This window comes from Gymnoscopelus microlampas (assembly GCF_963454915.1).
Source record: "Gymnoscopelus microlampas genome assembly, chromosome: 12".
NCBI classification, from domain to species: Eukaryota; Metazoa; Chordata; class Actinopteri; order Myctophiformes; family Myctophidae; genus Gymnoscopelus; species Gymnoscopelus microlampas.
Genome location: NC_139949.1, coordinates 4,953,900 through 4,969,117, shown reverse-complemented (window position 1 = coordinate 4,969,117; position 15,218 = coordinate 4,953,900). Strand labels below are relative to the sequence as shown.

The 15,218-nt window shown below is 39.6% G+C and overlaps 1 protein-coding gene across 1 annotated transcript in view; it reads right to left on the bottom strand.

Moving 5' to 3' along the window:
• Positions 1-13,984, bottom strand: part of LOC311056788 (uncharacterized protein) — a gene marked incomplete at its 3' end in the record, with an annotated part of 50,074 nt that extends 36,090 nt beyond the window's left edge. The window contains exon 1 of the mRNA XM_084073594.1: positions 13,745-13,984. Within this exon, the coding sequence (XP_083929720.1) occupies positions 13,745-13,868 (124 nt within the window). The 5' untranslated portion in view covers positions 13,869-13,984. The remainder of the gene's footprint in view (positions 1-13,744) is intronic.
• Positions 13,985-15,218: the final 1,234 nt, after the last annotated feature.

Here is a 15,218-nt window from a genome sequence, read left to right as displayed (position 1 = left end):
TGGACAATGCATTCAAATGTACATTACGGTAATTAAAAAATGATGTAAGTATAAGTACAAATTACAAAGTACATTTTATTTTTAATATCCATGCATTACTGTGTTGAAATTTAGTTTGCGACACATTGTGATACGTTGTGAGCTTGTACATCTGCTATTTTGACAATTTGAAATAGGACTTAAGTGGTGAATTCATAATGTAGTTTTTCCCTTTGTAGAAATGTAGTGGAGTCAAAAGTACCATATTTGTCTTTGAGATACAGTGCAGTGAAAGTCATAATGTCATATGTATCCCAAAAATACAAAATCTCAAAACACCTACTACAGTACTCAAGTAAATGTACTTTGTTACTGTCCACCACTGATTGTAATGTACTGTATGGTTAGTTGTAATGTGGGGTCAGTTTCTCCCTTACCAGGTGTTGAAGGATTAGATGTCGTTGTCATCATGTCTTGTAGGAAGTCAACAAATGTCTCCACTTGTCCATAGACAATGACCTGACATGTGATCTTCTTGGTCATGTTGTGCTTGTTGATGGTCAGAGTGGTAGAACATCCAGACATCGAATTGATCAGGGAACCGTCCTCATTAATCCAGCTCAGAGTGTGAACTCCACACCTTCTAGCCTTTACAAACAGAGAGCACAGCAATGTCTGTTCTGTACCATTGTCTCCTCTGGTGATGTCACTCACTTCCAGGACACATAGATTATTATATAGTTTTTTTCCATTGTTTTGTTGACATCCATAAAGACCAGCGTCTTCAGCTCTGATATCTTTAACAGTCAGAGAGCAGTTAGACTCCAAACTCAGTCTGTCTGCTTTAGATAGGTTTAGTCCACTCGTTTGAATCAAACCATGCTCAGCCACACGAACATTTTTGGAATCTATATCGCTATGGTGCCACTCAGTTGAAACACAGCCACGGTCCTCAGGTATTTTACACGGCAGATTGACAGTATCCCCAGAGTTTCTGTAGAGGTAAGTGAGTGTTCCGCAGTGGGTGGTGTTGACTCCGAGCAGCAGGAATAAAAACAGTTGAGTCCATTTGATCCCAGACATTCTGATCTGAACTTTATTCGCTCTTGGTGTCTCTTTGTCTCCGTCCGTCTATCTCAGTGTGCGTGCAGTGAGGCTGACTGGAGACTTATTGTGGTTGAAGTTATTTCCTCTTCCACTTTCTGCAAGGTGTTTCCTGTCAGAACGTCCAGGTCGCATTGCAGTTCACATTATAGAATAGACTTTAATGTCTCTGAATTGACAGTACGAATACAAATTTCACAATTGTACGATTACAAATCTTTGGTCTGAACAAGGCTTAAAGAGATTCTAGGCAACATTAAGCCTAAATGTAATATATATATGTAGTAACTATCGGTCGATATAACAGCACAATTACTGTTTATACAGTTTCCACACTTACAATATCGAATGAACAAATGGACACAGCAAGTATTTCTAACTGTCTGACACTGATGGCTCAATCTACAATGTCATAGGACCCGTGGCTGCACAAACTGACCTATTGACCCTTAGGAATGTTCCACAGGACCTGGACCGTGGATGCAAATGGAAGTTTGCATCTTATTTCACTAACGCAAGGTTTGACTTTTAAGAATGATTGAGAACTCGCTTTGAAGGTTTGCGAAACTTGGTCCATCCTATTTTCAGATGTTTGTCTCCAAAGCAGACTCACTGGAACCCTACAGACTCAGAATCCTGAATGGATAAGGATTCTTGGATTATAATACTGTTTCTCTTTATTGGATTATGTTATCATCCCACAGATAACACTCTGACTTATTGACAAGTAACCATTCATGTCACCACTCATGTCATAATGTTTGAATGTTTCATTCATGTAATCATTCCAATTCATTAATCATGATTTTGATTGTAATTATGACATATATTATTTGCACCATATTCATCGTAGTTTACTGCACTGGATTCAATGGTTTGTAATAACTGTGTAAATAAAATAAACACGACATTTGCAGAATATGTGTAATTTAAGCCATGAGCAATGCACGAGTGCATGACTTCATCTTCCCAAGAAGGACATCTTTCTGGACAAGTCTTTGCCTCAAAACAACAACATATGTATTTTGGAAGAACATGTGTGTTGCAACAGCCTCATGTTACCTCATCGCAACGTATATAAGCGCTGTGTGTAACCCCCCCACTTTAACTTTGAAAACGCAACAACTTGGGGTCCCCCAGACGATCTGACCCTGACCAAGTTGTGTCTCCGCTGCTTCTCTTCTGCCTGGCCTAGGCATCCCTAAAGATAGTACAGCCTGCCACAAAGCTCCTGACTGGCCCCTGCTCAACGCTACAACGACTGTGCTCTTGCCTGACCATAGGTACAGCACGTGGGCAGCATTCTGCCACAACTGGCTCCTCAGAGGACTGAGTGAGACAATAGGACGGATCGACAACTACTTCACGTTTTCACCCTAAAACCAGCGTGAATTCCACCACGTCGTCACAAACCAACAACGTTCATCACTGGACATCGGACACATCACATGACAACTGTGATGTGCGGTAAACACAGGAACAACTCTTAAATAAGATCAATTCAGCTGCTCATGGCATATCATTCTTATTTAATTTAACTGTTGTTTTCTTACAGGATTTTAAGTTAGGTTTAGCCTCCATCTGAATCCAGTTAAAACCTTGATTATATTTAATGTTGAGATTTTCCATTTTTATTAAATGTTGCATGCCTAGCTTAGGTTTGATTGAATAAATTCATATATTTTTAATATCAAATCTAGTTTGGTCATTGCTCAAGTTGAATTATTATTCCTTATAGAACCTTGACATATGTTGACACACATCTTAAGAAGGCTCTGCCGAGACAAGAACGTTTTCCCCTTCAGATCTTGTAGATTTATTGAAATAAAATAATAACTGATTATTTCATAATCTTTCATTATTTTATTGGTGGTTTAAAGTTAAGGTTAAATACAAATTAAGCTTGTGTTTAGTCATAAGTTGATTTTCATGGTGCCTCGTTAAATTTTGACTCTTAATTTTAAATACTCATAATTCCAAATTTATAGTTATTAGTTTGATTATCCTTAAGATATTAAGAAGTCCTCACACTACATTTTTGGTTATTAATAATACCACCGATATTGAAATGTACACACTCATGCCTACTACATATATATATATATATATATATATATATATATATATATATATATATATATATATATATATTGCATTTTTTCCCCTCTATCAGCCACTATATAATGATGCTGGGGTGTTTTCCTGCATTGAAACACAGTCCTCTTTCTGAAATCCGTATTTTCCCTACTGTTTATATTTGTCCGGGTCGTAAATTAACGCACGCATGTGCGCGTCCGTGCGCGTCCGTGTGAACTATTTACTTTCGGTTTTAAAACGCTCTCAAACTTCGTTTTTGAGGCACAGAATTTACTTTTAAGATAGCGTTTGGATAGAATTTCGTTGTTTAACTTCATATATGTGGTCAATTTATCATGAAAGAGCCTATTTAAAAATAAAAAATCAGAGAACCAGCAGGGGGCGGGCAGTTCCGCGAATTATATCCGAATAAAGCAACCTATTTTCGGCATGGCCCCTTCAGAAGTCCCATTAGCTCTATGGAAGTCCCTCCTGCGTCATCCCCTGGTGGTCGGGGGAAAGAACTGCTGGAGGCGCGGTGTTTGTTTATTTCTGACTCGCCGTCAATGCCTTTAAAGGACCACTTCACCCATTTTCAACTTATGTTCATATGATTGGTCCTAACTCATTTCTGTCCACTCACTATATGTCTCAGAGGAGGGCTGTGTGTGTGTGTGTGTGTGTGTGTGTGTGTGTGTGTGTGTGTGTGTGTGTGTGTGTGTGTGTGTGTGTGTGTGTGTGTGTAATTATCCATATTTAATTCATATTTGTCTATACTGTAGCTACAAGGAGAGTTACTTGGTTGTGGTGCTGTTATCCAGACTGTAGACTTCACTGAACAAGCCTTTCTGTCTCATATAGGGTTGCCAACAGTCCCGTATTAGCCGGGACTCCCCGTATTTGAGCCAAAAGAGGCGTGTCCCGTACACAACATAGTTTGTCCCGGACTCCCGGGTAAAGTGGGAGAGAAAAAAAAGAAATCTGTTTGCGCACAATGCAGTGTGTCTGCCTGTGTGCCTGTGTGTTTGTGTGCTGTATGCGAAGGCCAATCAAAACCTTAATTCAAGTAGCAGATGCCAAAAGAATGAGATTTGTGATTATAATTTTGCACTGCCCCTGTGATCTACTGGTAGATCGTGATCTACCTTTTGGGCACCCCTGCTCTGTCATAACATGAGCTAAGATTGGGCAGTGACAAACAGCCAAAAAGGGCTTTAGTTTTCGAGATGCCCCTACTGGAGATAGCACCAAACATATTTTTTTGTAAAGATTGTAAAGACATTTGTAAACAGTGGTGGACAATGCATTCAAACGTACATTACGGTAATTTAAAAAGTATTCAAAAGTACAAATTACAAAGTACATTTTCTTTTTAAAATCACTGCATTACTGTGTTGAAATGTAGACATTTTCATATAGCAATAATGGTGAAAATAACAGATCTACAGGCTGTTTGCAACGCGTCACATTGTGATACGATAGCTTGTACATCTGTTACTTTGACTATTTGAAATAGGACTTAAGTGGTGAATTCATAATGTAGTTTTTCCCTTTGTAGAAATGTAGTGGAGACAAAAGTACCATATTTGTCTTTGAAATATAGTGCAGGCCTATGGTCGAATCAAGGCATTTAATAGCAACTTAAGTAATGAGTTGCTTTTAACTTTTAATTCATTTTCAGGTCGGGATACCAATTTGAACCAGTCAGGAGAGAGATACAGGATCAACGAGTGGAATTGGAAGTGATAAGAATGAGCCAAAATAATTGTATTGGGAACACTATAAGACTGAAGCAGAGGAAACTGAAAAGCTCTCTCCTGGTTGGATGAAATTGGTGGTCCACCTGAAAATGTAGTTTCTGTTTGCTGGAGAGACAGAGAGACCCCTGTTATTGAACAAACACTCTATAGCAATGGTTACTATCAGGATATACTGTAACGTTTTAAAAAAAACACAGGACCTTTAAGTTCCATTGTGTGTCACTTCACTTGTGTCAACATATTGTTTGTCATTGCATGCATCATGTTTACATTCATATTCGATCCTGATTGGCGAATTCCGAACATTGCTGGACCACGACAACCTACCTGACCTCCGAGGAGCACTTTTTCTAGTTCAATTTCTGGTCACTTGTAGTCTGCAGGTGTAATGCAGGTATCAGCAGTGTTGCCAGATTTGGCAAGAGAAACAAGCGGCCAGGTCTATGAAAACAAGCCCAAAAGAAGCGGCCCGGCTAAGTTTTACCACTTTCCATCGGCTATTTGAAAATAGCAGATAAACGCTCACAACGTGTCTAATCTCTAAATATTTATATACAAAAATAAGAAATAAACAAGTCTTGGACAATTACATCGTAATCTAGTGGTCCTTGACATGAAAAAGATTGGGAACCACTACTTTAGGAAGCAATCCCAAATAAGCAGCTACAGTAAACTTTAGGAAAACCTGGCAACACTGGTAGACTTGAAACCCCCTTGATATGGGGCTCCCCACGCCCACATACCCCCCGACATTATTATTTGACCAGGAAGGTGAATTGGCACAAAAGTAAATAATACATTCTGAGTTATAGTGTACTTCAAAATAAAACTAATCTAATTCACATGATCTGCATGTACTAACATTGACATGCAAAAATCCAGTTTCAATGTTTTATTTTGTGATTTGTAGAAACATACATATACTATGGTTAATCTGGTGACCAGTCAGATAAAATACCACTGATTGCAAGAATTCAACATAAAAAAGCTAAACATCATATAAGACAGAGAGAATAAAATTATAATGCAGGGTTGAATTTGTAAACACCAAGTCCCATATATTTTGTCCAATGACTACAAGCTCAATGCATTGCATTTTGTCCATATCGTTGTACGCTTGTAGATCAGCCATATTAGCTATTTTTGTCTTTTCAAGACTTGCCAAATTTGCCCAAAATAGGTATGCCAAGTTTAATGGGGTTAAAGCTGCACTATTTAACTTTCCTCTTCTACCGCAGATTTGAAACTGGTTTTATGCGCAAGTGCTGACATTTTTACCATTGAGCTAATAGAGCCTGCCTGCTTGCTCAGTAGATACATATAAACGTGAGAAGAATTTGTGTCAGATCCAGTGTCTATGTGAGACATGACCTTTGACACGATCTAAATGTCTCAATAGAAGAGCAGGGAGACAAAACACAATCAAAAGTTATATATTGTATTGACTGTAGCCTGGAAACCAGACGAATCTGCCATTGCAAAAAAAAGGAGCCCCCGAAGTTGTGGGGCACCAATCAGGGCCCAGTATGCAAATATGGGGCTGGTTTATCACCAAAGGCATTTTTTTGTATCCACCCCCTGGAAATGTAGGTTCCACACAGAGATTCCAGATTAATATCTACTTAGTGATATTAGTCTGGCCATGCCAGACTATACAGATTGGACAATTTACATTTTATTCATTAAAAAAAGTTACATGGTGCAACTTTAACATGTACAGTTAGTTATGTGATGGATGTGAGATGAGATCATTGCAGATCCTGGTCTCTTCACTCAGCCTGCATGGCTTCAGCTCTGGAACCAGCTACGTTAACATAATCCATCTCAATGTTCCTCACTCCTGCTTTCCGCCCTGTGGTCGCCTGGAGAAATACGAGTCGGATCAGAGGGGTCTCAACCAGGAGGCCTGGAATTTCACAGAATTTCACAGGCGGCCACAAAGACCATGGCCGCCTTGGGCCTTACAGTATGTCATACAGTATTGACATACATACTGTACAGTATGTCAATATTGTATATACACGTAAAAAATGTCAATTATCAAATATTTCCTAAGAAACAGGCAAACATTTAGAAAATTGCAGATCTACAAGCTCACAATATAAAAAAATGTCAATTGTCAAATATGTCCTAAGAAAGAGGAAATATTTTTGAAAATAGCAGATCTACAAGCTAAATGCAAGTGCTTGTCAGGGTGGGGGGTCTCGAGTTCACGTAAGATTATTCTTGGGGTTCACAGCCTGAAAAGATTGAGAACCACTGCCTTATGTCCTTCAAAAAACAATATAACCTAAGGCTACAGAGGCCCTGATGCCTCGACCACACCGCCCCAGCTGATTTCACCGTTTTCTCCTTTGGGTCTTTCCTGTCATTACCGGTTTTAGACACCAGCGTCTTTTGTTCAGATTCTGCATACTTAAATCCCCCTTACATCCCCATCTTCAAATGAGTCCAGGGACTGATTGATTATAGCCTAGGGATGAGTGTGTATGAACTTTTGAGTTTGTACAGATATTGTTAATTTGCAAATACCTTTTGTAAATCCATTTTAAATCCATTTTCTTTTTCATGTATTTAACTGAAAGTGGACTTACAGCCATCGTTTCCTTGTATGGCCTTGCTGCCCTGGCATAGAGTCGTGACCTCACTCCCTACTCCTGGGTCACGGAAGTCTTTTTTTTCATATCCCCATAGAGAAAACTTAGATCGCTTCATATAAGAACTGTGTTCCAAAAATAAACAAATCAGCATCTCTGTCAGTTAATCCTATGTAACTCTGTGTCGTTCATGATATTGAGTTATACATTTATGTCTGTGTTTGGATTGAAAAAATATATTGGATATTTTGATAAATAAGTACTTTTTCACCGTCAGCTGATGCTTCATATCCATGAGTGAAATTGCCAGGCTTATTTGTTTATTTTTGGAACACAGTTCTTATATGAAGAGATCTAAGATTTCTGTATGGGGATTTCAATAGAAAAAAATAAAATAACGCCGTGACCCGGGGGATAGCGCCCTCTAGCGGCAGTGCTCTATGTCCTTATGCCCTCAAAAGAATTACAACACCAAAGGTCAAGTGGCCTTGACCATAAAATGATAAAATTCCAAGCCTGGTCTCAACAGTCTAATGAGTTCATGTACATTTCAGTCTCGTAGTGAATAAAGACCCATATTTACCTTCCACTTCCAGAAATGATACTGAGCAACAAACTGTATCACCACAACCAGCAGTATGACTGTAACTTTGATGATGAACGCTGTCAGATCAGAGGCTGTGAGAGAAATAGGTTGGTTTAAAAACATCATTAAACAACGTCTCAATTTTCTCTATGATTTTAGTTAGAATTGGCTTGTTTTGCAAATAAACAAAACAGTGTCAATTGCAGTTTCTATTGCAATTGAAGGTATGGTAAGTAATATTTTTGGGTTAAAACAAAAAGTGTTTTGTTAAAAGGCATATTCTAATGTTCAGTAACATCTCTCCAGCTCTTTGAACAGAAAATACATTTTCAGGTATTTCAATATTTCAACCAATCAGGAGAGAGTACCCATTTATAGTGTTCCGGTTCGAATTTTGATTAATATTTGATTTGTGTCATCCAATTTCAATCTGTATCCTGACTGAGTTCTCTATCCTGATTGGATACAATTGGTATCCCGACCTGCAAATGCATTTTCTGTGTGATAAAGAGCTGGAGAGACATGGTGACTCCTGTTACTGAACAAACACAGAGTAGTATCAGAATAGAGCTATTTAACACTTATGTTAACCAAAGAAAATCACAGAAAATCACCCTACCTTACCTAAAATGTTTATTCCCCCCCCCCCCAATTCTAGTTTTAGTTATTCTGTTAGTTAGTATTAACTGTAATAACCCTGCACCCTACCAGGTGTTGAAGCATTAGATGTAGGGTTGGTCGTAGAATCTACAGGCGATGTTCCAGTGCAACGATTAGATGCCGTCGTTTCCTTCTTTTCTTCTGGGAAGACAACGAACGTCTTCAATTCTCCGTGGACAATCAGTAGACATCTGAACTTCTTGGCCAGGTGGTGTTTGTTGATGGTCAGAATGGTAGAACACCCAGACATCGAGTCGATCAGGGTACCGTCCTCATTTATCCAGCTCAGAGTGTGAACTCCACAGCTTCTATCCATTACGAACAGAGAGCACTGCAATGTCTGTTCTGTCCCACCGTCTACTCTGGTGACGTCACTCAGCTCCAGTACAAACAGATAAATCCGTTGATCGTCTCCGTGCTGTTCTCCGTCTATAAATTGTCGAACGGTATAAAAGCCTGCTGCCTGCATCTTCAGCTCTGACATCTTTAACAGTCAGAGAGCAGTCAGACTCCAGACACGTTCTGTCTGCTCTGGATGAGCTCAACTCGCTCGCTTGGATCAAACCGTTCTCAGCCACGGTCACGCTATTGTGATCTTTTCCGCTGTGAATCCACTCAGTTGAAACACAGCCAGGATCATCAGGTATCATGTTGTTAAATGGCAGAGTGACAGCGTCTCCAGAGTTTGTGTAAAGATCCAGTAGGTGGGTGTTGTCGACTCCAAGCAGCAGAATTAAAAACAGTTGAGTCCATCTGATCCCACACATTCTGATCTGAACTTTAATTATTTTGGTGCCTCTTTGTCTCTGCCTGTTTGTCTGTCTGTCTGCCTGCCTGCCTGTCTGTCTGTCTGTCTGTCTGTCTGTCTGTCTGTCTCTCTGTCTGTCTGTCTGTCTGTCTGTCTGTCTGTCTGTCTGTCTGTCTGTCTGTCTGTCTGTCTGTCTGTCTCTATACTGAATGTCTCTCTATATGACTCTCTGAGCTCTCTGTCCGTCTGTCTCAGTGTGTGTGCCGTGATTCTGACTAGAAACAGGCAGATCTTGTGACATTAGTTCCTCACGCAATCACATTTAATTCTGCATTGTGTTTCCTGTGGAAACAGCCATGTTGCTTCACATGTAGGATAGATTTTGATACTTTCTGTCAGGTCTATGCATGACATTTGAGACCAAAGACCAAACCTTAGATATTTTTCAGGCCAAGGACCCCTTAGCTGAGAGAGAGATGAAGCAGGGACCCCCTGTACTAACTCTGAGGACCCCCTAGGGGTCCCGAACCCCCTGTTGAAAACCCCTGTTTTACAATGTTGGGGAGAAACATGGCAGTGGTCTGATGCCGGCTGATTGAGTCACATGTCTACTTGTCGAATTGCAACATACTGTACAGTTTTTTTCTGATGGCACAAACATTGTGACATTACGCAACACACACACACACACACACACACACACACACACACACACACACACACACACACACACACACACACACACACACACACACGCACACGCACACGCACACACACACAGTGGCCCCTCTCTTCCTCTTTATCTCACCACTTCCTCTCTTTTGGTTATTTTTGTTCCAATGGATGAATTGGAGTTATATTTAGTCACAAACTCTTGTGTTAATACTTTTCATTGGTTCAATATTCATGAAACCCACAGACACACTTAACCACTTCAAATAGACCATGAAAACATGAAAAGCAGATCTACAAGCTCACAACCTTGTCGATTGGCTATGTTCTTATGTGTGCGCTTGTAGATCAGCTATTCTCGCTACTTTTGTGTGGTAGTGTTGTATGATGAAGTAGGGAATTCATCTGTCTTTGGTCTGAACTTCGCTTAATGATACAGCCAGTGTGACATTTGATTCCAACCAGCATTTAATGATTGATTGATTGATTGATTGATTGATTGATTGATTGATTGATTGATTGAATGCTTTATTAACCGTTTGAAAAAAGTACAGTTATACAATAGCCTAATGCTAAAAGGATAACACAAAAAGCCCTGATGGCTTGTTTCCATTGTGGTCCCATCTATTCAATTCATCAAAGACATATAAAGACAAACAATACTATACAAGAGATCATCAATACTATCTTGGCAAGCTAGAAGATTAAAAAGATTTGATTTATATGTGGATACATTTGTGCAACTGTAAGGACGAAACAGAAGCGGGGAGGTTCTGAAAAAGTCTGGAAACAAATCTAACAGGATTAGACTGTAGGATAAGATAGAATAGAAACTAGGATGTCATGTTATCAACACAGGTATAGATAAATAGTACAACTATTCATACTAATGACAGCTCCACAACTGAATTAAAGACTGATTGATTGACTGATTGATACATTTTTGACAAAATGCATTAAACATATTTGTAAATATGTCAGAATAGGATAAAACACAAAGCTTGAGATTATCTATTTCCATTGTGGTTATTTAAGTGTGTGCGTGCGTGCGTGTGTGTGACAATTACAGTAAATCTGCATACAGTACATCTATCAGATACACAATGCAGGGAGATCGATGAATAGATGATGATAGAAGCATTAACTACTAAATATTTTGCAAGGATTTCCTAAAGGAGAATACAGGAGATTTACTTTATCTCGAAACCTTTCTGTCTCTCTCTCTTGGTCGTCCTCAGATGAGCTCTCCAGGGGCATCTCCAGTCATCTTGATCCTCCATACATATGAGCCATGACTAGCTCACCAGACCCCTGCATCTTTCTTTAGTATGTCCACATTATGTAGGAGTGGGACGCCCTCGTGATTGATGCCCGTGTGTTGGTTCTCACAGCCCAAGTTTTCTAGCTGGGAGCTCCTGGTGTCTATAATGGCAGTGATGGGCTAGCCTCACTCTCTTTGTGGTAACATACATGTCATTTGCTAGTGGATTTTTTGACCTTTACGTAGAGGCCATTTGCAGAGCCAGGTTTGACAGTAGCGTAGGTCACATTATCTTCATCATCATCATCACGTTGTGCACTGGCTCCTCCCACAGCATCCTTCGTCTGATTGGTGTGGATGATAGACGCGTAGGTCAGATCGCCATCAGGATCGATCCGATTGGCCAGTAGTCCAGGGTGGCTCGCTGTTGTTGTGCTCTGATTGGTTGAGGGCAGCGAATCATTGTGGGAGGGCGTGTTCTTCCTCTTGACAATGAAGAAGATCACCAACACTGTTGCTATGACTACAACCAGCAACACCACAACTATCACCATGGTGATGACATGGGGGTTCTTCTCATGTTGTGATTCTGCAGAGAAGAGACCAGGGTCAGTTGTTATTAGTCTTTTATACAAAACTGAAATTATCATGCTGATATTCTTATCTCCACCAGGCCGGAACGCCAGGAGGCAGAGATTATGTTTTCCAGTGCGTGTGTGAGAGAGAGCCAGGAGATAATCTTGCAAACTGCTGACCGATTGTGTCAAACTTCTTGTGCATGCTGCCAGTAGGCCAAGGTACTGTAGCACTATACTAGCTGGCTTTCCGTTTTGCGGTTTAATTCAAAACCATGCATTTACCGTAATACTTTTTTTTCTGCCCTGGATTCCTTGGATCATATGCCACAACTCGCCATATAGGCCACGCCTAACTCGATTTTCATTTTCTTCACTTTTTGCTACTACAACTCCTGATTCATTTTCAAAAACTCACTTAAGTTTCTACCTATCTGTCAAGTCCTGTGAGAGATGTATCATGGCACTTTTTTTAAACCGCAGTGACTGGCTATAATTGGTTTCAAAGTTTGTGAGAGGGGCCTATTTTACCAAAGATTATGAACAAGTCGTCCGATAGACACCAAATCACACATTGAGGGGCCTCTAAAGAACACCAAAGTCAAAGGTTATTTCACTTAGACCCATAGGGGGCACCACAAATGTTACAAATAATACTGTTGTTGCAGAAGCAGGATTATTGTTTTCTTCTTTTTCACCAAGTTAGGTGACAATGAGCTTCAAAGAGGGTCTGTATACTGTCGGTAATTGGCTTCCAAAATGACACATCATATCACAAATACATCCAATCAACCCCGAATTGGAATGGCATGTTGAGGGGACTCTATAGGGTGCACCTCCAAATTAACTTTCACTTCTGCCCATGGGACGCACCACAAATGCAAAACGTTGCACTGTATGTCATACAAATGCTATTTCCCCTGCAGTTTCCTCGTATCCTAGCCCTGGCCAGACGACCCAGCCTGGCGTAGACATGCGCTCCGTGGAGCACATGTCTCCGCACCTTTCTAGTTACATTAGGTGAGTCAATATGTGAAAAATATCACTTAACCCCAAATAAATTGATACAAAAGGGTTTTCAGTGGATTTTGGTAATATTGGGCAAGCTAAATAACATACTAAAAATCTCTGAAAATATACGTCCTTGAAAGGGGTCATTTTCAAGATGGCATCCAAGATGGAGATTAAAATGGCTAAATCTCAATTGCATAAAGTGACATAAAAGCTTTTTAAATTGATATATCTATCTATGGTCAGTAGTAATTAGGGGTGTGCCGATATATCGTCCCGCGATATATCGCGATACGTTTTCGCGACGATATGTATCGTTTTGGAAAAAAAAAAAATCGTTTTTGATTTTTTTTTTTTTTTTACAGTCATAATAATCAGGCATGCAAACGGCCCCGAAGTGAAAAGAGTGACAACATGTTTTTTTTTCGGGTCAGGTGTCATACTATTTGGATTCAAAACGGCTATTGTAGCTGAAAAGCTACAAGTTTGCATGTCTGAATAATGCAAAAACAGAATTATTTGTTTGCATTTTCTTTTTTTCTCCTCCATATATTTTCATAATAAGAAAAGTGCGTATCGTATCGTATCGAAATCGTATCGAAGTTGTGAGCCAAATATCGTATCGTATCGTTTCGTGAAATTAGTGTATCGGCACACCCCTAGTAGTAATGTATTGTAGGGTCACACTGTGTCAGTTATGTCAACTCTCCCCTACCTCGTGGAAAGCTAATGAAAGTCTTCACTTCTTTGTCGACAGTCACCTGACATCTGAACTTCTCTGTTATGTCATGTTTGTTGATGGTCAGAGTGGTAGAACATCGAGAACTGGAGTTTAGCATGGTTCCTTCTTCATTTAGCCAGCTTACAGTGGAAATTCCACAGAATGCGTTCAATAGAAAAAAAGAGCAATTGACTGTCTGTTGTGTCCCATTGTTACCTCTGGTGATGTCACTCACCCCCAGTACAAACAGCTCAAACTGAACTTGTCCTTGTCCTTGTAAGGTTCTATTTTTAAATTGCCCTACGGTATAACGACCAACATCTTCAGCTGTGATATCTTTAATAGTCAGAGAGCAGTTAGACTCTAAACACATTCTGTCTGCTTTAGATGAGTTTAATTCACTTTCTTGAATCAAACCACACTCAGCCAAAGTATCAAGATAATCAAGATGCCGTGAATCTTTTCCAACATAAATCCATTTAGTTGAAGGACAGCCAGGATCATCAGGTAACCTGTTGTTTGATGGCAGATTGACAGTATCTCCAGAGTTTCTGTAGATGAAGAGTAGGTGGGTGTTATCAACTCCAAGCAGCAGACATAACAACAGTGGAATCCATCTGATCCCAGACATTCTGATCTGAGGCCTCTTCTCTCTTTTGATGTCTTTTTTGTCTCTGTCTGTCTCTATCTATTCGTTTGTCCGTCTATCTATCCGTCTCTCCGTCTATCTCAGTGCGCAGTGAGGCTGATTTAAAACCAGCAGATGTATTGTGGTTGACAACAGTTCCTCATTCAGTGGTTTCACATTCTGTATCGTATTTCCTGTAACAACTCTCATGTCGCAGTTCACATGGAGATTACGTATACTTTAATGCCATTTTTTGCAGGCTCTAAGCCTGTATGTTTATTTTTTTGTATTTGTATTTGTATGTATGCTCTAGGTCTTTGTATTGTATTAGTTCTGTATGGTTCAACCCTCCATGTATTAACTTTATAATATTTTTCATTATTTCATTAAATAAATAAATACATACATACATGCATAGCGGAGGGGTCTTCATCACTCTGAAGGGGTTTATTTATCAATAATGACCTGCTCCCCATAGATTATCCCGCTTATTATATGGCTACTTAATACAGAAATAAATACATTTAACCAAAAGTTTTGCAGATTTTATTGCTTATTAATGCAAGTATTCCATTCTGCCCTGCCAAGCCAAAGTGCAGTAACTACAGTGTACGTTTTTGGACACACCGACTTATTTGTGTAACCCAAAGGTCAAATTAGCCTTTGTGATTTTGGGGGATAAACAGATGTACAATTAGTGTAATATCACTTATATGCCGATATCTCATTTGGCTGACCAGTTGAAACACCTTTAAACCCATTTTTCAGTGATTTTATTTTTTTGTGGTTACTGCACTTTGCCTTGGCAGGGCAGTATTGATTTATGCCAGGTGCGTCCAG